The sequence below is a fragment of the Eretmochelys imbricata genome, chromosome 1 (genome assembly GCF_965152235.1).
Source record: "Eretmochelys imbricata isolate rEreImb1 chromosome 1, rEreImb1.hap1, whole genome shotgun sequence".
NCBI classification, from domain to species: domain Eukaryota; kingdom Metazoa; phylum Chordata; order Testudines; family Cheloniidae; genus Eretmochelys; species Eretmochelys imbricata.
The window spans coordinates 206,956,029-206,977,394 of record NC_135572.1 but is presented as its reverse complement, the minus strand read 5'-3'; the positions used below and the strand labels follow the sequence as shown (position 1 = coordinate 206,977,394).

Sequence of the window (21,366 nt, the reverse complement as noted above, 5' to 3'; positions counted from 1 at the left end):
TGATATGCAAAGTTATGGCATTACATAGATAACAATACACACTCTCCCTCCATGATCCAGGTTGTCCAGTATCCTACTTGTGCAGCCATGTAAGAGTCCTAGATTTGATTGCTGGCTTCTTCCTTGGCAAACCTGGTGAAGTTTAGCTTGAAGTCTTCCAGTGGATGAAAAGCTGAAGCTGATGTGACCATTTTTCAATCCTCCTTCACAAGGAGGAGTGAAAAGAGGGAAAATAAGCTGATTCCACAGAACGGCAGTGGGGAAAATTCCATTCATAGAAATGTCTAATTAGGATATGTAACTTCAATATATTACCCTCAAGCACAAATCTCCACCAGCTGCCTATTTCAGAAGCAGGTAAATGAGCATCCTTCCTAATCTCTACACTGTTCTATCCTTTTCTCCACCATGAGCTACAGATCCTTCTTCTTGTTCCCACCATACAAAACTTCCTCTACACCAGACTAGTTTTAAATACCATAGCTTCTCTCTGATACTTCCTGGAGCATTCCAAATCCGACTTCTTGGAGGCTCCAGCAAACCCTGTGCTCAGTCTCTTCAAAATGTGATCACTGCACCTCCTTTCTCCTGCTTTTCCTCATCTATAGACACCATGAGAGATTAGCTGACATACTTTTTTATATTTATGTTTACTAGAGGACTCCTCTCAGCAGAAGTGGAAATTAGAGGGGGGAAAATAATAGATTAAAGTGAAAACAGATAAATTTCTTTTAAGTCTGCCATCTCATAATATAAAAGCAAATGGTCACATAAGTTAATGGTATGTGATTTTAGAAGAAATAAAAGGGAATATTTTCACTGCAGTACATAAAGATCCTGTGGGATTTGCTGAAGATGGTTAGAGTCCGATATGGTGATTGGAATTAAGAAACACCTGACTAAATTTACAATTAACATTTGGAACCAGAGGCAGTAAAATGACACAAAGGTAATGAAGTCCCCACATTTCAGGGTATAAACTGAACATTGCAGGATCAGAGTGTAATTCTTTCACGTGTATGCAAACTCAACCCTGTGCAACAGTAATGCTTAGCACATATGCAGCACTTTTCATTCCACAGATCTCAAAGCACTCCTCAGCGATGGAGAAACATTACACCATTTTGCACATATGGACACAAGCAGAGAGAGAGAGAGAGAGAGATTGATTTGCTCAAGGCCACACTGAGTCAGTGACAGAAACAAGGAACAGAACTCAAGTCTTCCCATTCTTATTCTTGTGTTCTAGTCCCTGCAGCACTGTACAATTGATCAGCTTTCAGGGCCGGGACTGTCTATTTCTCATGCAGCAGATATTGATAGCCACTGAAGACAGGTTACCAAACTAAGAAGACCAGTAGTCTGACACCAGATATGTATATGTTCCTAAGGATTGTATAACCGCATAGGAATCCATGAGTACCTACAATTATACTGTTACTGTAGCAGATGCCAGCAGAAGAATCTAATCTTCCTCCACCAAAAGTATAACTCATGGGACCACAATGGAATAAATTAATTACTTCCAATGAAGTTAACAATCTGGTGGGTCAATTTGAGTAATATGTTTCTCATACAAATCTCAGAATCCTTTCTAAAAACTCATATGATTTCACTATCACAGTCCAAAGAGCTTAATACGTTCTCCTTGCACAGTTTCTGACAAACAGGGAGATAATGCCTTTTTTAATGCCTCAGACACAACTGGACCTAGAATGCTTTATTTGGTATTGGGCACCACATTACCAGAAAGAAATTGACAAACTGATGAGAGGTCAGAGAAAAGCAACAAAAGTGATCAAGAGGCTAAAGGAACCAACTTATTTATTGTATGAGGAATGATCTGGCTCTTCTGCAACAACTAAGTGGAGGCATAACAGCTTATGAACATTGGGTGTAAATACAAGGAAGGGAGATAAAATTAAGGTGGTTGAAAAGATGTGCTATGAGTCTTAATTTCATGCCATTACTCCAATCAGGGAGACTGTACCAACCACAAGAACTAGCTAGAGAGAGGGGTAAGTCCTATCATTTGGAATCCAAGATGTTCATTTTTGCAGCAACATCATACTGCAAACTTATGTCTCCCTTGCTTTCTATCACTGCCTCATGGTCTTTTATGGCATTCCTTCCTCCTATTGTGTATTGTTTCTGATTATTCCCCTCCCCCAACTATATTAGCTGAATTTTTCCTAACCTGAATCTCCGAGTTTTCAGTTCATGATTCTAGTCGCCCAGCCTAGATCCCCTTGTATAATTTCTCTATCCCCACTATGCCTTCCCTCCCATCCCGCTGCTTTTTCCATGTCTGTGATGTAATTTTTTTTGTATTTTTAAAACGAAACGCCTACATCTTGGGTCTGGAACGACTCAGCAACGTCTCTACAACAACAAGGTGTAACCAGAGACTAGGAAAGGTTCGGGTATGAAAGCGATCAGTCCCCCCACGCAAAACATTCATGAGCTGGGGGAGCCGGATGCAAGGCAGAGTTCACCGGCCAGCACACGCGTGCAGGACTGATGATGAGCACGGCATCAATAGGGCCCAAAGGAGGGAGGGGGGTCTGCCGGGGGTCTGCGAGGACACTGGGCCGAAGCCCGCTCCCCGCAGAGAGCCCGGCCAGCCCCGCACAAAGCACATGGCGCGTCTCGCGGGGCGGCCGCGGCAGCCCGAGGATGCCCCGGCGCCGTTTAACCCCCTTCCCCGCGCGCGCCGCGGTCCGGCTTTACAAGCCAGAGAACGACGCGGCCCCGCTCCCCCGGCAGCGCCGTCCGGGGAGGGAGGAGGGGGGGCGCCTCCGCCTGGAGCCAACCGTCGGCGCCGGGAGCGGGGAACCCAAGATCTCAGCACAAGCCGCCCCGCGTGCCCGGGGGCAGCGCGCGGGGAGCAGCGGCAGCAGCAACAGCCGCCCCCTGCGCTGGGGCACGGGACTGACCTGCCGGCCGCTCCGGGCTGGCTTCGTCTCCAGGCGGCGCTTTCGGCAACTCCGTCACCTCACGTCATACACGGCCCTCGGCGCACACCTATGGTATCACTCCGCCGGGCCGCCCCTTCCCCCACCCCGGCGGCGCACCCCTGTGACGGACACACGAGGTGACCCACCCTCGCCAGGGCGCGAGGAGATCGGCTCCAACCAAGCGGGAGGGAGAGCGGGGAGCCGCTGCCCAATCCTCGGCTGAGAAGGGGATTGACAGGGCGGCGCACCAATCGCTCTCGGAAGAGCGCCTCGACTCACATGTGCCAATCAAAAGCGAATACGGCAATATAGTGGTGCGCGGGAGGGAGAGGACAGCCAATTGGTTGAGTGAATGGTCCGAGAAGAGGGGGTTATGATCGGCTGCGCCGGGAAGGGGCGGTGCCGTGTGAGGCTGTGTTGCTAGGCAGGGTAAAATGGCTGCGTTAGACAGGGTGAAGGTGCTGGTGCTAGGGGACTCAGGTGAGTGACTGAGTGAGGGTCCTCCCCACCCCCTCACCCGCACAGGGGCGGTTCCGCCTGTCGCGTGAACGAGTGTCCCAGCGACACGCGGGCAGCGGGGACCGCTCCTCCCCGGAGCGGTTCCCTTCGGCCCCGCCCTCCCCCCTACGCCAGGCCAGCGGCACCCGGCTCGCGCCGCGGGTGGTGTGAGTCGCCGCTGCCGAACCGCGTCGGGACCTGCCACGTGCCCCGGCTCTGACGCGGCGGCCGACGCACGTGTCTTGGCAACAGCCCTGGCGCGCGGGCCGCTCGCGGCGTGTGTTGTGCGGAGGCCGCGCGGGTGCCCAGGGCGGCCCCGCCGGCTCCCTCGCCGCGAGGCGCTGCACGGAGCTCACCTCTGAGCTGCGGCTGGGCATGAAAGGGCCGGAATCCCGCTTTCCAACGTGAACGTTCAGCAGCTTTCCAAAGCTTCGGATCAGCGCAAGGGGTCAGCTCCGGCGCCGACTGGTTCCCCTTTGGGCCCTGAAGGTAAACGGGGGCAATTCCAGCCCCAAAGGAGACTTCCTGTAAAAGTGAAAAAGGGGTGAGAGTTGGGCCGGACAGTCGAAACTCCTTCGGCCTTCCCATAGTGTCTGCCCTGCTGTGTCCTCATCCTCACCTTCAGAACAGCCCCCTTGTTCCCACCCTTTACTAAGTACATGCGTTTCCAGATTGGCTTTTTCTTAGTGCATCCTTTGACTGAGCTCATGATCGCCAGAAGAATCCTGTTAGTTTCAGGTTTCAGAGTGGTAGCCCTGTTCGTCTGTATCAGCAAAAACAAGGATGAGTCATTGTGGCACTTTAGAGACTAACAGATTTATTTGGGGCATAAGCTTTGGTGTGATAGAACCCACTTCATCAGATGCATGGAGTGGAAAATACAGGAGTAGGTATAAATACATGAAAAGATGTGAATTACCTTATCAAGTGTGAGGTCAGTCTAATGAGACAATTCAATTGACAGCAAGATACCAAGGGAGAAAAAATAACTTTTGAAGCGGTAATGCGAGTGGCCCATTTCAGAGAGTTGATAAGAGGGTGTGAGTAACAGTAGAGGGAAATTAGGGCTGGGCAAATTAGGTTTAGATTTTATAATGACCCAACCACTCCTGGTCTTTATTCAGGCCTAATCTGCTGGTGTCCAGTTTGTAAATTAATTCCAGTTCTGCAGTTTTACGTTGGAGTCTGTTTTTGAAGTTTTTTTGTTGAAGAAAGTGCCAGCAACACCCTTCTGCCATGTACGTTGGTCAAACCGGACAGTCTCAATGCAAAAGAATAAATGGATACAAATCTGACATCAGGAATCATAATATTCAAAAACTAGTCGGAGAACACTTCAGTCTCCCTAGTCACTCAATAACAGACCTAAAAGTGGTACTTCTTCAACAGAAGAACTTCAAAAACAGACTCCAATGTGAAATTGCAGAAGTGGAATTAATTTGCAAAGTGGATATTAGATTAGGCCTGAATAAAGACCAGGAGTGGTTGGGTCATTATAAAACCTAAACCTAATTTGCCCAGCCCTAATTTCCCTCTACTGTTACTCACACCCTCTTATCAACTCTCTGAAATGGGCCACTCGCATTACCGCTTCAAAAGTTAGTTTTCCTCCCTTGGTATCCTGCTGTCAGTTGAATTGTCTCATTAGACTGACCTCACACTTGGTAAGGCAATTCACATCTCTTCATGTATTTATATCTACTCCTGTATTTTCCACTCCATGCACCTGATGAAGTGGGTTCTAGCCCATGAAAGCTTATGCCCAGATAAATTTGTTAGTCTCTAAGGTGCCACAAGGACGCCTCGTTATTTTTGCTGTTAGTTTCATGATCTCCCTATGGAAGGGTGCAGCAATTGGGTAGCTGTATCAGGTGTGTTCTGATACTATGGTTTAACTTCTTATGGTAGGAAGCGCTTTTACAAGTCAAGTCTTCAGTAAGAAGCCAGGTCTAATGGGATTGGGTAGCAAATGAGAATTACTGTAAGAAACAAAATCGTATCATTCTAGTTTCCAAAGGTTCCACTACATATATTGTTACGTAGTCATATAAGACCAGATGAAGGCCGTTAGAATATCTGGAATGGTTTAATGACACTCTCTCCCCCCCCACCCCCCCCAAAAAAAATTAAATTAAAAAAAATATAATTCTTTGAGTCAGAGGAGGACAAACCTTTCCAAGCAAAAGAAACTCAAACAAACCAACAAAAACCATGGGAACAACCAGAGGATGGGGATGTACAACAGCCACTATCAAGTATAAAAGTAACTAATTATGCTTTTAATTTTATATGTTCCATAGTCATCCAGTTTTTGCTTAAACATTTTCGCAATTTTTGACTGAAAATCCATTCCAACTCTTCACTATTCCTTTATAAAATTCTCTTTTGTCTTGTTCTGGTTTGTCCAGAAATTTCAAATAGATTGTTAAGCTATGACCTATGTTAAGTTACCAGATATCATGAATGATGAGCATGGTGTAAATTCTTAAAAGTAAGCTTAATTTTAGAATAACTTAGTTTAAATATATTAATCATGTCCCTTCTTCATTGTCCTCCCCCAGTGTTATCACTCTCACTGCTATTTAACACCCACTAATCCGTTACTATTGTAGTTGCCTAATGCTGCACTCTCTTCAATTCAGTTAGATTTTTTTCAGATAGGGTGCAGTAGATACTATGGTTCAAATGTGACTTACCCATTTCTATATAAGCAATAGCACAATGTTTTCAGACTTATGTATTCCTCTTGACAAAAGCCTGTATACTATTATCCTTCATTTTACAAACCTCAGTATTTGTAGGGTATGTCTACAGTGGAGCTGGAGGTGTGATTTCCAGTTCAGGTAGGTGTGCTAAAAATAGTGTAGCCTGAGGCTGTACAGGCGGCAGCAGGATGGGCTAGCCACCCTGGTTAAATATCTAGAGCTTCAGACGGGATTGTGCTTGAGGCAACTAGTGGTTCCCACAACCCGTGCAACCACAGTTATACTGCTATTTTTAAGCACACCAGCTCAGTCAGCTAGCACATGTACATCTGCCTGAGCTGGAAATTTCACCTTCCACTCCAATGTAGAGAGACCCATCGTGTTCCTATCACCAATATTTTCTTTACTGCTGCTGCACACGTAGACATAGATGTCTAACAATACATCTAGGTCACTACCCTTTGCTATAGTAATTAGTTCATTGCCATTTAAGCTATACTTAGCATCAATACTATTTCTACCCAAGTGCATCATTTTATACTAAGATGTGTTATATTTAGAATTCCACTGCGGAGCCTTTTTGCCAGATTTGCCAAGATTATTCCAGCCTGTTCAATTGATCTAAGATTACGCTATCCTCACTCTTGAATCTTAACTATACTCCTATTTTGGTATCACTGGTAAATGTAAAGATCATGCATTGTCAACTATGCAGCTTCAATTTGTTTGTTTTTTCAGGTGTTGGGAAGTCTTCACTTGTTCATTTGTTGTGCCAAAACCAGGTGTTGGGAAACCCATCTTGGACTGTGGGCTGCTCAGTGGATGTCCGAGTAGGTGAAACTTTCTAAACTTGTAGTGCATAGTGTGTCTGTGCTTCAAAAATTAGAAGAAATGAACCATCTAATCTCTGACACTGTGGGCAGTTCTCTCTGGAGTCACAGGTTCAGATCTCAGCAGGATACTTCCAAGGCCTCTAAATTAAGTTTACTGTAAGTGGGTCTTTCAAATGATATCTTAAATACTTATGCTTAAGTCTTGTCTATTTTGTATTGACATTAAAGGGTATCATGGCATTTTCTTAGTGGAAGGGGTTTACCTGGTGTCTTTGGTTAATTTCCTCTTCTCTCACTTACCTATAATGAACTGACAGCTGCCCTCCACCTCCTAGGTAGCTGCATTTCAGTGATGATGTATGTAAATTGTTTAACACTTTGGGATCCTTTGGGATAAAAGGTGGTAAAGGAAGGTAAGATATTCTCATTATACATTGAGCATTTTTGCTTCCAAAAATTGGGCTTTACAATGGTACCCTCTAAAGAATCCTAGATATGTGTCCATTATAGTGGATATAACTGTATTGTTACTACTGTTCATTGAGTGGTGAACTCCGTATCAGTAGGTGAATAAATTAAACTGAACTATTAAAAATTCCCTGGAAATCAATTGCCACATATAGCTTAATTCCACACTCATGCTGCCTTCCAAACATATAAAAGAAAAAGATTGAATTTCATTTGTTTATATCATGTAAGAATGTTTTGCTCATGTTATTAATGGGCAGGATGTCTGAAATGCTGCCTTTTTTTAACAGGCGCTGAGAGCAGATGCTAATAGCTTGGGTAATCTAGAAATTTATGAGGAAGTTTTCAGTGATGAGCAACCATCTGCATGGCATGGAGAGAAACATCCCCTTCCACGTCTATTGTATATTTCATTCTTTCCAAGGTGTCATGCTTTTCCTGAGGCTAGTGATGATACTGTCTTAATGTCTGAACAGCATCTTTCATTCCAAAGGATCCCAAAGCCCATTTCCAACTTTTTGGGAAAAGAAATCTGGCATTTGTTTTTAATAGTGCACAGCAAAACTACGCATCAGACTTTAGGAGGAAAAATTATGGATATTGAATTCAATTGAAACTTCAGGGAGAATTTAGAGAGGCAGAAGATAACTAGATCTGGACTTTTGCCAGGACACCAGTGCTAATCTTAATCATACTACTATTACCATGTGTCCTTTAATGACCACAGGAGGTCGGAACCTCACTTTTTTCATCTGCTCTAGCAGCAGAGTGCCCCTAAGCAACACAGTGAGGATTTAGGTTCACCAATATCTCTGAAGGAAGAAGGCCTTCTACTGGCTCAGCAAGACTGCTTCTTGAAGCACCCGTGGTGTCCATTGCAGGTCTCCTAACCTGGCCCAGACATGTGTAGTTTGTGATGAGATCTGATAGCCTCACAGTACACTGTGACTTGATTCCAGTACTCTGATTTAAAAGTTACTTTTCCAACACTGGGAATTTTTGCCCTTCCAGCTGAGGTCAGCACTGTGTGGATCACCTTCTGCAGTTGATACTGTGATTATTTATGGATTCCCTTCCCCCCCCCCCCCCCCAGATTCACGACTACAAAGAGGGGACCCCAGAAGAGAAGACCTACTACATCGAGTTGTGGGATGTTGGCGGTTCAGTGGGCAGTGCTAGTAGCGTGAAAAGCACACGGGCAGTGTTTTACAACTCTGTGAATGGTAAAGTATGTTTGGTGTAAATCCATTTTTGTTTCCGACTGCTTTCTCTTGTGAGATGTCACTATTGGTTTTGAGTCAGGATTCACCCAGGTCTTGCTGGTTTTATTATGATATCTGCACTTAAAAAAAAAAAAAAAATTAGACAAGAAAGAATTCATAGATTTCTTAAGTCAAATATATCTGTGTGGAGCCAGCTGTGAGCTGGAAAACCATTCTGAGTAATGATCTGCAAATGAGCAGAATCCAGTACCTCACTCTGTTTCAGCCTTCCTGTGTTTCAGAACTAACACAAGAGGGGGTCTTTGAAACTTCAGTAGGGTTACCTCAGGCTATGCGTGCAGTAATGAAGACATGTTTCACTCTTCCATGCCTCATAAATATACAGGGACTTAAATCTTTTCTTTTCCATTGGCTGGTTCAGGACTTATGCTAGGAAAAATTTATTGGTCGTAAAATCATTTGCGCTAGTCCTGCCAAATATTTCCAGCCCTGGCAGACTGTGAGATATTGTCCCATAAAACATTCTGATTACCATCATGCCTTTTTTCACTTCATCTGCAAAATAACTTTTAACAGCTGAATCTCACAACCACCTACATGTAGAAATTAATACTTTATATCATTGGGAAAATGGTATCCTAGCTTTAAAACATTTGATTTATATCCATGTAATTCATAAAACATCATCCTTTAAATTCAAGTCGGGGAGAAAAAAGGAAGGTGCTAATTGGAATACACCTCAACCCCAATATAATGTGGTCCGATATAACGTGAATTCGGATATAACTTGGTAAAACTGCGCTCCGGGGAGCAGGGCTGCTTTACCTCATTATATCCGAATTTTGTGTTACCGCAAACGGTTCCTCTGCACGCGCCCCCCACTTTACTTGCTGCGGGCCCCCAGCTCAACTCCACTCCGCCGCCTCCCACAAGCGCGCCGCAGCTCCGCTTCTCCTCCCTCCCAGGCTTGCCGCACCAATCAGCTGATTGGTGCGGCAAGCCTTGGAGGGGGAGAAGCGGAGCTGCGGCACGCTTGTGGGAGGAGGCGGAGCAGCGGTGAGCTGGGGCTGGCAGGCGGCAGCAAGTAAGGGGGGGTGCAGAGGAACTGCTGCCTGCCCCAGCTCACCTCCGCTCCGCCTCCAACTCCTCCCCTGAGCGCGCTGCTGCTGCTCTGCTTCTCTTCCCCACTTCCTTCCAGGCTTCCTGCGCCAAACAGCTGATTGGTGTGGCAAGCCTGGAAGGGAGTGGGAGAGAAGCAGAGCGGTGGCGGCGCGCTCGGGAGGAGGCGGAGTGAAGATGAGCTGGGGTGGGGAGCGGTTCCTCTGCCTACCCCGATATAACACAGTCTCAGCTATGAGACGGTAAGATTTTTTGGTTCCCAAGGACCGCGTTATATCAGGGTAGAGGTGTAATATGATATTTCATGTCCTGTATCTCATTATTTTATGCCATTGTTGGAAACAGAGCAGGAGTGTTCACTGAAAAATTTGAGGCAAACAAAGTTAATGACCACTTCCGAAAATTTTGTCCCAAACATGCTATTTTATTCAGGTTCTTAATCTATATTCCTTATCATGGTATCTGAGTGCTAATAAGTAGTACCTTAAGTAATGTGATCGTCATCTGTCACGTATGGTTCTTAGCATTATTTTTCTCTTCCTCTGCCCTGGAGGAAAATTTTATGGGGATCCTTATTTATTTATTATGTAGGTACCAGTCAGGGTTCTGTAGTTAAGATTTAGTTGATTTTTTTTGCCCTTAAAGCAGGGTGAGACATTGCACTTCATATGCTTTATGAAAATATGTTCATAAATGTGAATATGATGTAACTGGAATATGCTTTATGCAAAAGATCTCTTGTAAGGTATCATTACAAAGCTTATAATCTACTGAGTGTGTTCATCCTATTTGTTTGTATGTATTATTTATACGTCTGGAGTTAGGAGAATAAGATATAAACTTGCATTACTGATGTAGACATATTAAGTGGAAGCCATTAAGGGTGCCTCAGAATCAGTGAACTGTAAATGGCTCTGTTTACTTTCAAACCTTCCTGTGTACATGTGGGCCAGTCCAGGAAGAATGGCGGCTGTGGTCTCACAGGATATGTGACCATGTCACATGATACTGGAATCCATCTTAATCCTTGTACTTTTCTATTGATGAGGCGGGGCTGGGGACAAGCACAGACAAAAGATTCCCGCCTTGTGCCAAAGCAATAAAAGGGGATGGAACAGGACAAAGGGGGCTACCACTCATGAGAAACCCCCTGCTTACTACCTGAGATGTCTGCTGGAACTAACAGGGACTGTACCGGGGAAAGGATTAGGCCCAGACTAGGAAGGAGTCTAGTCTGTGAAAGAAGCTTATTGAAACATCTCTGAGAGTGAGATATTACCTGTAATCAGTTTCTTAATGTTTTAGGATTAGACTTGCGTGTTTTTGCTTTATTTTGCTTGGTGACTTACTTTGTTCTGTCTGTTATCACTTAAATCCTACTTTTTTTATGCTTAATAAAATCACTTGTGTTTATTAATAAACCCAGAGTAAGTGATTAATACCCAGGGGAGCAAACAGCTGTGCATATCTATCAGTGTTATAGAGGGTGGACAATTTATGAATTTACCCTGTATAAGCTTTATACAGAGTAAAACAGGTTTATTTGGGGTTTAGGCTCCAAGAAAGGCTGAACACTGCGTGCTGGGAAAGTCCCTGTTAACTGAGAAGCCCCTGGGCTGAGCGAATCTCAGTTTCAGTGAACTGCAGAGAGGAGGCATCCAACCTCTGGGTCTGTGCTGGAGCTGACTGGAGTGTCTGACTCAGCAAGACAGGAGTGGAGGGGCCCCTGTTCTGGCAGGAGGGTTGTTCTCAGTGGTATCCCAGCTCATCGAGGGGAGTCTCTGTGACCAAACCAGTCACACAGGGATTCAGCCTCTTTGTTAGATATGAAAATACAGCATGTCCTCTCCAACACCAAATCCAGGATGTGACACCCTATGTAGGTTAGACTGCAGGTGTCATAGAGAAGCAAATGAGGAAATGAAAGTTTGGGCTTTTCCAACTGAAAGATGTTGAAGTCTCCTCAAAAGTCTGAGGTATTTCAACACCACTCTCGATAAAGTATCAGTCAGCTCCTTTATGAAACCTTTAGTCTTTGGTGGTCTGTAAATGAGCATGAAAGCTATATTAGCATTGGCTATGGTTTAGATCAGACATGGGTAAACTGTGGCCCGCGGAACCGTCCTGTCCAGCCCATGAGCTCCTGCAGGGTAGGACAGTCCTACTGTCCCCTCCCCTGCTGTCCCCCTTCCTCAGCAGCTATGCCGCCGCGCGGCAGCGCCCTAGATGGCGGGGCTGCGCACTCCTGCAGGGTAGCACAGCAACATGTCTAGCTCCAGCCAGATGGCACAGCGGCCAGACATGCTGCTCTGAGCTGCATGGTGTGGGGGCGGGGGGCGCTTGGATGGAGTGGAGGTTCGGGGAGGGGCGGTTAGGGAACAGGGGGTTGCATAGGTGTGGGAATCCCAGGGGTCATGTGAGGGAACAGGGGTGTGGACAGGGAGCGGGGTCCCAGGGGGCAGTTGGGACAGGGAGCAGGAGGGGTTGGGTAGGGGGTGGGGTCCCAGGGGAGCAGTTAGGGTCGGGGGGTCTCGGGAGGGGGCAGTCAGGGGACAAGGAGTCGGGGGGGGGTGTTGGATGGGTCGGGCATTCTGAGGGGGGCAGTCGGGGCAGAAAGTGGGAGGGGTTGGATAAGGGGCAGGGTCCAGGCTGTTTGGGGAGGCACAGCCTTCTCTACCCTGCTCTCCATACAGTTTTGCAGCCCTGATGTGGCTCTCAGGCCAAAAAGTTTGCCCAACCCTGGTTTAGATCATCAGACAAATGAATTCCATTGACTTTGTCTGACTGAGGCGCCTCTTGGATTTGATATGAGAAGGGAAGATGAATGCAGTCCTGACTTCGTGTCCTTTCTGGGCCTATGATGGGCAGAAAAACTTCAGATTCAGGCGCACTGGGCTTGCAGTTTAAGCCATCCAGGCCTTGATTATGCAGGCTGTATTGGGTGCTTCATTGCTGAAGTAGTCTGTAGTTTGCTGTTTGTTTACTCCTGGTCTGGTGTTAATGAGCTTCAACTTCAGTCCTTGTGGCTTTGTTGCATCTGCTGGTTTGTGGACAGGTGATGGGTTTTGAACAGTGAATAGGTGGTAGGTATAACTCTACGCCCCGTAATCTTCATAGAAATATTATGATATGAATATGGCATAACTAAGATGGGTCATGTGTGGTATCATTGGAAAGGTTATGATTTACTGAATGTGATTAGCCAATTCGTATGCCTGTATCATTTCTGTATCTGAAGTTAGGAATATTGAGTATGTAACAATTACAACTGTGTGTGTACTTGGGGAATGCCCACCAGACAGTAGGCAATCAGCCTGGATGGGCCATGGGGAAGGATAATAGAACTTTAAAGATACTAATCTCCCTCCTTCCTGAGAAGTTTCCTGGGATGCTGCTTTGACACTGCAGGGTCATGTGATCATGTCACCTGATACAGAATACCTTCTTGAAATGCTGTTACGTTTCCATGGGAAGGGAGGTCAAAACTGAGAAACAAAAGATTCCCGCCACATGCAAATCCTGTTTAAGGCTGGGGAGGGAGTTAATCTTGGCTCTTCTCCACTGCCTCCCTGCCCAAGAAGGAAGACTGCTGAAAATGCCTGAAGAAACAAAGGAATTAAAGTGGGGGAGGTAGAGGTTGAGCCCAGGCCAGAGAGATCAGCATGTAAAAGGAATCCCTGGAGATTTAAGCTGCAAGCAGTGCAGTTTACCTTCAAGAAACTCTGCAACCTACTTGAAACAATGTTTAGGGTAAGAAATTATTATTTGTAGCTAGTATTTTTTAGTGTATTAAGCTTAGTTTGTGTGTTTTGTTTTATTTGCTCAGTAATCTGCTTTGTTCTGTTTGTTGTCCCTTGTAATCACTTAAAATTTAGTTTCCTAGTTAATGAGTTTTTTGTTTATTCCAAAACCCAGTTTGTGCAGTTCATGACTGGGGGAGGCATAAAGCTGTGCGTATCTTCCTCCATATTGAGGGAGGGGGCAAATTGCATAAGCTTATGCTATATAAATCTCTATAAAGCGCAAGACAATATAATTTTGGGTTACACTCTGGGGGGGTATGCACCAGAGTGCTGGGCAATTCCCTTAGCTGAGTCCTCCCACACGCAGCTGATTGCAAACTCTGTGTGATTCTACAGCTGGGTGTGTCCCTACCTGTGTGCATGATGGAAGGGGGCTTGAGAGCCTGTCACAGCAGCATAGAGTAAAGATTATCCGGACAGGTGGGCTCAGTGGGACCCCAGCACATCAGGTGGCACCCTGGACGGCGGGGGCCAACCCATCACAGTAGGTCTCTCTCTTGTATCAGGCTTCATGTCTCTGTACTATACTTTTTTTGAGTAGTTCTTCCCGGAAGAATGGACTTATGCAGTGGGCCTCACTGGATAGAGAGAAGGTTGCCAAATATCTGGGTGGAACAACTCTGTTTGATCCTGTCTGGCACTGGTGGGAAAGGTCCTTTGTAGCATGGTCCTGGAGTACTGGCAGGTGTGTTGATGGAAAGGTGGCATAATGTTAGTGTGTAAGATGGGTGAGGTCTGTGGGAGATCAGGTGAACACACATGAAAGAAGCTTTCCACAGCTGTGGATTGTGGAGCTTATGTTGTGAACAAATGGAAAAATCATAGCATGATGTTGTGTGCATGTGGGTGTGCAGTGCTTTCTACTCGTTTTTAATTAAATTACATATTAAATAATTCTGAAGAAACCTAGGAGCATTCCACAAGTACTTGTCTCCTTTGGCAGGAGGTTGAGAGACAGAAAAGGTGCTGGCTGCTGCCAGGAATTGCTTATTGAAGGAGGAGCTCCAGCTGTGAGATCTGGGTGTCTGACAAGAGAACAACTATTGATACTGGCCTGTAATTTTTCGTACCACAGAGTTTACAGTTTGAAGGATCTTGGCAAGGAAAAGGACAAGAAGCTTAAGTTTTTTAAATACAGGAAATCTTATTTGTGCTTGTCTCTACCAGCCATTTGGTAAACTGTGAAAGGCAGGAGAGGGTGGCAGAGCAGATGAAGGAGGTGGTTTTGCCACTTCCATCTCTTTTGCACAAGAGATTCCCCCTACACAAGGGGAATTCACCATGAGGAATATCCAGCAGGATATGTTCACCTTTTGCTGCATAAAGTGAATGTAGCAGACTGGAAAATTCAGCCCATCGTTTTCTGATGACCCAGCTGATTATGAGTTATGGTAAATTCACCTCTTATTTTGGGGAAAATTCTCTTCTATCCCCAAACTCCCACATCTATCTGGAGTTGTAAAAGACTTTTTAGGAGTTTGGGGGCAAAAAGGGAGCAGCTTATTGTGGAAATGTGATTGCGACCTTAACAACGATCTGCTAATGAAAAATTGGGGTTTTGCCCTTTGTGATGTATGAAGCAAGGCTGAAAGGTTTTTCTTTAACAGTAGAAAATCAGGTCTTGTCTGCTCTGTCACTCTATGGAAGAATGGAGAATTTTTGGGAGTATGAGGACGTATATATTATTACATATTAAAAGCTGTTAAAAAAGACTATTTTTTAAGGTTGTAAAGTCAAGCACACAGACGTTAGGAAATTCCAGAATTCAGGTTGCCTGTGCGACATTAATTCAGCCCACTTGTGCATATGCATTATGATACAGTCTTTAATTACATGATCATGTACTATTTTTTCTACAATGACAGGTTTCAGAGTAACAGCCGTGTTAGTCTGTATTCGGAAAAAGAAAAGGAGTACTTGTGGCACCTTAGAGACTAACCAATTTATTTGAGCATGAGCTTTCGTGAGCTACAGCTCACTTCATCTGATGCATACCGTGGAAACAGTCTCTAAGGTGCCACAAGTACTCCTTTTATTTTTTCTACAGGACTCCTGGCTCATTCAGGGTGTAGAATGGACAGTGCTTACCTAGTGAGCAGCTATTCAATATTTTATTTTTTTCTCATTGTTCAACATGTGGCCATAGGCCTTATTTACTCCATGCTATTCAAACTCTGCTCTTAAGACTGAATTATTTATTTCTTCGTGTGCTTTTCTTTGGTGTTCATCACGGATATCACACATATCTGAGTGCTTCACAAACATTAATTAATTTATTTTCTCAACACTCTTGAGACAAGCGGGTATTAATATCCCCATTGCACAGCTGGGGAACTGAAGTACGGTGAGATTAAGGTAAAAAATATCCAATAATTTTGCCCAGTTGGAGATCCCTAGGACTTGATTTTTTCAGAGTACTTCAAATTACATAGCACTTAGTATGTTCAAAGCACAGCTCCCATTGACTTGAGTTGCAGCTGTGAATGCCCCGCACTTCTGCAGATCAGACCCCAAGAACTCAATTCGGGCACCCAGAACGTGAGGAACACATGCCTTAATAACCACTTATGAAAAGTTTGGTTAAGTGACTTGCTGAGTACCACACAGGAACTCTGTAACAGAGGCAGAGCTAGAGTCCAGTTCTCAGGGCAGCATCAACTGCCTTAACTATGAGACCATACTGTCTCTTCCTGCAATCTCTTGCCTAATTCACCACACACCTTCCAGGCTTCTGCAACAAATGAAGCAAGGGCCCAAGAGACAATAGTCTCCATCACTGTACAGTCCTGCTTCACCCTCAGAGAAGGTCCTTCATGAGAACTGAATCAGGCAGGGATCCTGTGGAACAAACAGTATGTGATCATGTAATTGAAGACTGTATCATAATTCATGTGCACAAGGGGGCTAAATTATGATTGCACAGGCAACTTTAATTCTGACAATTCTTAACTTTTGAGTCCTTGACTTTGTAACTGCCATAAATATTCATAGGTTCTGAAGCCAGAAAGGACCATTGTGATCATCTGGTCAGCCCTACTGTATATCACAGGCCTTAGAATTTCCCCCCAAAGTAATGCTATTAATTATGTTTTTAATGCAGTTTTTTGTGTGTAACTTTCTAAATTTAAAAAAAACAACAACTGAAAAACAGAAAATTCATCATGTGGCATATTTACACCCCCATGGGTCTTGAGCAGGTTGGAACCTTTAGATCAAGAGTTCTGCCACTTGAACTAATGGAGTAATTGATAGCAATAGTAGGTTATTCTCCTCTGTGTGGACCAGCACTAGAGGAGGATGGAATACTTTGCCAGTGGATTTCACAGATATTTGCTGACAGCAGAGGAATGGTCCCAGTTTTTGCTTCCAGTCACAGACTTCTTGCCGAGCAGTTCCTAGTTACCTTAATTGTACACCCCAGCTCCTTGTCCCCAAGCAGGTTTCCATTTCTCCATCTCCTGGCTCTTTATCTGATCTGTCTCACTGACCCCTCTCCCCCATGCACATTCCCTGTATCCACTGGCTCCCAGTCCCAGTTTTCCTCCCCAGCTCCTTGTCCAATCTCAGTATCACCTTTCCCCTGACTTCTTGTCCAGCCAGTTCCTCCTCCAGTCTCAGTCTCCCTCCCCCCAACTTTTGTGTCTCCATTCCTTTCCTCATTAGCTCCTAATCCTAGTCTCCTTCTGGTCCCCACATCTGAACTCTCAGTCCCAGTTTCCATTTCCCCTCCTACCATGCTCCAGTCTGTTTCCACCCACATCAAGGCTCCTAGTCCCAATCTACTTCCCCCCACACCCTTCCCCCGAAGGTCTGTCCTGTATCCCCTGTGCATTTAAATCAAGCAGCTTCCTCCTCCATGCTGCCTGTGGCCAGCAGGAGGGTCATTGAAATCCCAGGAGAGACAGGCTCCCTGCTCAGTTCTGGTGCTCGGACATGGACCCAGCCTGTAGCAGTTCAGAGCTGCAATTACAGGGAAGGGTCCTGCTCAGCCTAGGCTCATGCATGCCCTGTGTGGATGAAATCGTCAGGGAATTTAGCTACTAAAATTTAAGAAGTCTTTGTGGAGTATGTGCGAACTATGGGTTGGGGTGGGTTTGTTTTTGTTTTTTTTCAGAGGCTTATAGTATAGCCAGCTTTGGGCAGATTTTCACAAGAATGACAAAAGGCACATCCCTTCCAAATTGCAAGTTCCTGCTCCAAAGCGTGCGGGCACTAGAGTTGCTCAAAGAAAAGTTCACCAGGTATTTTTTAACATGGGCAAAACAACATATTTTCTCTAGCCTTGTTCTTGGAAATTACTGAAATTGGTTGAACTTATTCAAAATTTATTCTACATTCAGCCTGAGGCAAACGCCCAGCATGGAAAAATTCAGCCCAAATGGTTATAGTTTGGCAAAATTATAAGCAACTGAAAACAGGGTCTTATAAAGGAAACTGTCAGGTAATCTTCATAATGGGCAGGGCTACAAGCCTTGGCTGTAAAACAATTGCAACTTAATGCATTGTGAAGGAAGAGGATTTTTAGATACATTGTTTAAAACTCTGATTTTTGTTATGCCTTTTTAACTCAAATGCCTAAGAAAAAGACAAGACAAAAATTGGCATTCCTGATGCTTCTAAAGTTAAAAAAACAACCAAGGTTAAAACAAAAAGGGTGGAGGCTCTTTTAGCCCTTCTTTATACACCATTAAAAAGCAAAAAAAAGGGCACAAAACCAATCCCTCCATTCTCTTGCTTCAGGTCACATTAAGGTGCCACAAGTACTCCTTACCTTTAACCATGTCTCCATAATTACAAGACAATTTAAAGTCGTACCAAACAGCTCCTCCTTACTAATGTATTGAGCCAGACTCCATGTGAGGCTGTCTCGGTTCCAGAGCTTCCTGGTCTGTGAATCCTGTATAGGTGAGGTTAGGAAAATATCTTATGATTAAGGAATGTCTTGTCTTTACTCTCTATTTAGGCATAATATTAGTGCATGATTTAACGAACAAGAAGTCCTCCCAAAACTTGTATCGATGGTCATTGGAAGCACTTAACCGAGATGTGGCTCCAACTGGAGTGCTGGTGACAAATGGGTGAGTGTACAACATGCACACAGCATCAGACACATGACTCCAGCTGTCACATTACTCTTCATCACTTATCACTAGGGCCACTTGAAATCCACGGGAAGTTTGACCAAGTGCAGAGTTCTCAGGCTAGGGTGTACTTGGGAAGGCTGAGAAGAGCTATGTAACTGTGGAAGAGAAATGGTACCGCTATTCCATCTCCAGATCCACTGTTGCTAGATCCTTGGGTTTTCTGGGAGTAGCGTGGAGTCGGGGAGCATGTCTCTGTATTGCTCCTTCCATATTTGTTAAGGCTTATGTGGGAACAGGTACATTTCCTGCTACCTCAAAGTTTTCCATGGCTGCTTTGTGGCATTCAGGGCCATCTAGCAGGAATCCTCATGAAAATGTGGCTGTTTCCATGTCCTACCTTGCTTTTTTTTGTGTGAGGAGTAATGAAACTCAATAAATCTTGCAGATTTCTTTAGTGGGATTTTTTGAGGCCTTGCTAAAGAATATGTTTTCAGCAGTGCTGTGCCATCTAACTGTTGCTGTTTTCCCCTGTTACTTGTTACAGGTATAAGGGGAAAGATTTTCAAACCCGGAAAAATCACACAGATGAGAGTGAGAGAAATGGAATGGGGGTGGGGGCGGGCAGAACCCCAATTATATGCACACCACAGACAGATACACATCTGCTATTTTAAAAACACAGGGTGGAGGCTTGTCCTCCAAAATCCACATTCTGTGTGGCTGTAAAGAAGAAGGCTCTCTCACCAGTTTATGTGGTGGGACAGAGAAAAGGCCTGTGAAGCCAGTTGAAACAAATTAATGGAAAGTTTCAAAGCTATGGCAGGAGAGTTTTGAATTGGTCCTGAAATGAATAGGGAGTCAGGTTAGTTCTCTAATGATGGGAGTGATATGGTATCATTCCTTTGTGTGAACATAAGAGTGGCCATACTGGGTAAAACCAATGATCCATCTAGCCCTGCATTGTGTCTTCCGATACTGTGGGAGTGTGGGCAGCAGCATTCTGCATCGCATCCACCTTTATCCTCCCTTTGTTTCCTTTTCTCTCTGATTTGTAACATGGTCACATCAGCCTGCTAGCTACTTCTGCCTTTTCCTTTCCCACACTGGAGCCCTGACCCAACCCAGCTGCTGGTTCCTTTCTTCTCCTCTCCCTTTCAAACATACAGCGTGACTCAACCAGCCTCTCAGCTGCCATTTCCTTCTTGCTCTTCTCCAGCTCATGCATTGTGATCCAGCTCAACTCTTAGCTGCTGCTGCTTCCCACCCTGTCCTCTTCAGACAAAAGCCTCAACCCATGTCTCAGGTGCTAGTTACTAGTTCCATATCTGTTTCCACTCTAAATCTTCCAACAGGCAGTGTGATTTAACTGCAGAAACCCTCCCGCAAGACCCAGACATAAACACTCTTGGCCGTCAGAACACAGTATCCAACAATCTCCCACCCACCTAGAGTGGAAAAGATAGGGCTGTAACATTCATCTATATTTGTATTATTCTGTTTTTCACTGCACAGGGACTATGACCGTGAACAGTTTGCGGATAACCAGATTCCGCTGCTGGTGATCGGAACCAAATTGGACCAGATCCCAGAGACTAAGCGCAATGAAGTTTTGACCAGAACAGCTTTCCTGGCTGAGGATTTCAATGCAGAAGAGATTAATCTGGTTAGTATTTTTGCCAGAAGTTTTGTTTATCTTTGACTGTGCATGATGCTTTCCAGCAAAGAGAACTGTGCGATCCCAATTACAGGAACTAGGCTACTGGTGATTGCCTGGTCAGTCACACTGAGGTCGCTTACAGTGTTGGTTAGCCATACGCCTTGCTAGCATAGTGGAGAAATAGTAGCTGTCTTTCAGTTATAGAAAGGAGCTGGTTGTGGGAAGTCAACAGGATGGCCTAGGAGTTAGGGGATTGGGAGTCACTTGGTTCTGCCACTCACTTTTCTTGTGAGCACATACAGACTACACCCATTTATATCTATACCATTGCCTGGACAAAATCGGTGGCTGGATGTATAATGGTTGGCTGAAGTTAAATCTGGGGAATGCAGATATAGTATTGAAGTTTTCAGCCTGCTTCTATGCTTTGGAATTGGACTTCCCTCTTAATGCTTTGAGATGAGTCTTTAGTTCAGAATTGAGACACGTCAGCAGGACATTATGGGGAAAGCTTCCTCTTCTTTATCTTTTGTGGGAACAGAGGGTTTCAGTCTCCAGGGCTATAAAACCAACACCTTACCTTAGCACCTAGCTCACTTAAAAAAAATTGTCAGCACTTTTTTAATAGGCAAGTGTCAAATTCTAGTTCATGTTTACAAAGCTGATGCTTCAGGACTCTACAAGAAATTCCTGGCTGATTTATTTATTTGTGGGGAGAAGTGACTCAGTTTCCCAACCCCATCAGTGGCTGAATCATTTGTCTTGTATTTAGCACTGAGGACCTACTCCTCTAACATGGATTAGAAAACTGCTCTGATGTATTTGCTTCCCGGCGCCTCTTGGGTTTTGAAGAGGATAACATCCAGAGTGACTTCCTTTGTTGGTAAACTTTATGGTGTGAGGCACTCCAGTTGTAGTGGTACAAACAGGGAATCTGGATTTCTGTCTCACCAGTCACATTGATGATTTCTGCATTTTAATGTGAGGAAAAATCATTAGTTGGTCTGAGAATTATCTGT

The 21,366-nt window shown here is 44.8% G+C and overlaps 2 protein-coding genes across 4 annotated transcripts in view; one reads left to right on the top strand and one right to left on the bottom strand.

Annotated features, from left to right (window-relative positions):
• Nucleotides 1-3,029, bottom strand: part of GTF2E1 (general transcription factor IIE subunit 1) — an 86,928-nt gene extending 83,899 nt beyond the window's left edge. Inside the window, exon 1 of the mRNA XM_077822940.1 lies at nucleotides 2,937-3,029. The gene's annotated coding sequence lies outside the window, so the exon portion shown is untranslated. The remainder of the gene's footprint in view (nucleotides 1-2,936) is intronic.
• Nucleotides 3,030-3,331: 302 nt separating this feature from the next.
• RABL3 (RAB, member of RAS oncogene family like 3) overlaps nucleotides 3,332-21,366 on the top strand; it is a 28,630-nt gene continuing 10,595 nt past the window's right edge. Inside the window, exons 1-5 of one of the 3 annotated variants that reach the window (XM_077822928.1) lie at nucleotides 3,332-3,437; nucleotides 6,899-6,990; nucleotides 8,555-8,684; nucleotides 18,570-18,684; nucleotides 20,203-20,353. In XM_077822928.1, the coding sequence (XP_077679054.1) occupies nucleotides 3,392-3,437; nucleotides 6,899-6,990; nucleotides 8,555-8,684; nucleotides 18,570-18,684; nucleotides 20,203-20,353 (534 nt within the window). In that variant the 5' untranslated portion in view covers nucleotides 3,332-3,391. Of the gene's footprint in view, nucleotides 3,438-5,590; nucleotides 5,719-6,898; nucleotides 6,991-8,554; nucleotides 8,685-18,569; nucleotides 18,685-20,202; nucleotides 20,354-21,366 lie in introns of those variants that run through there. The other 2 variants (XM_077822910.1, XM_077822919.1) reach the window with 2 other exon arrangements.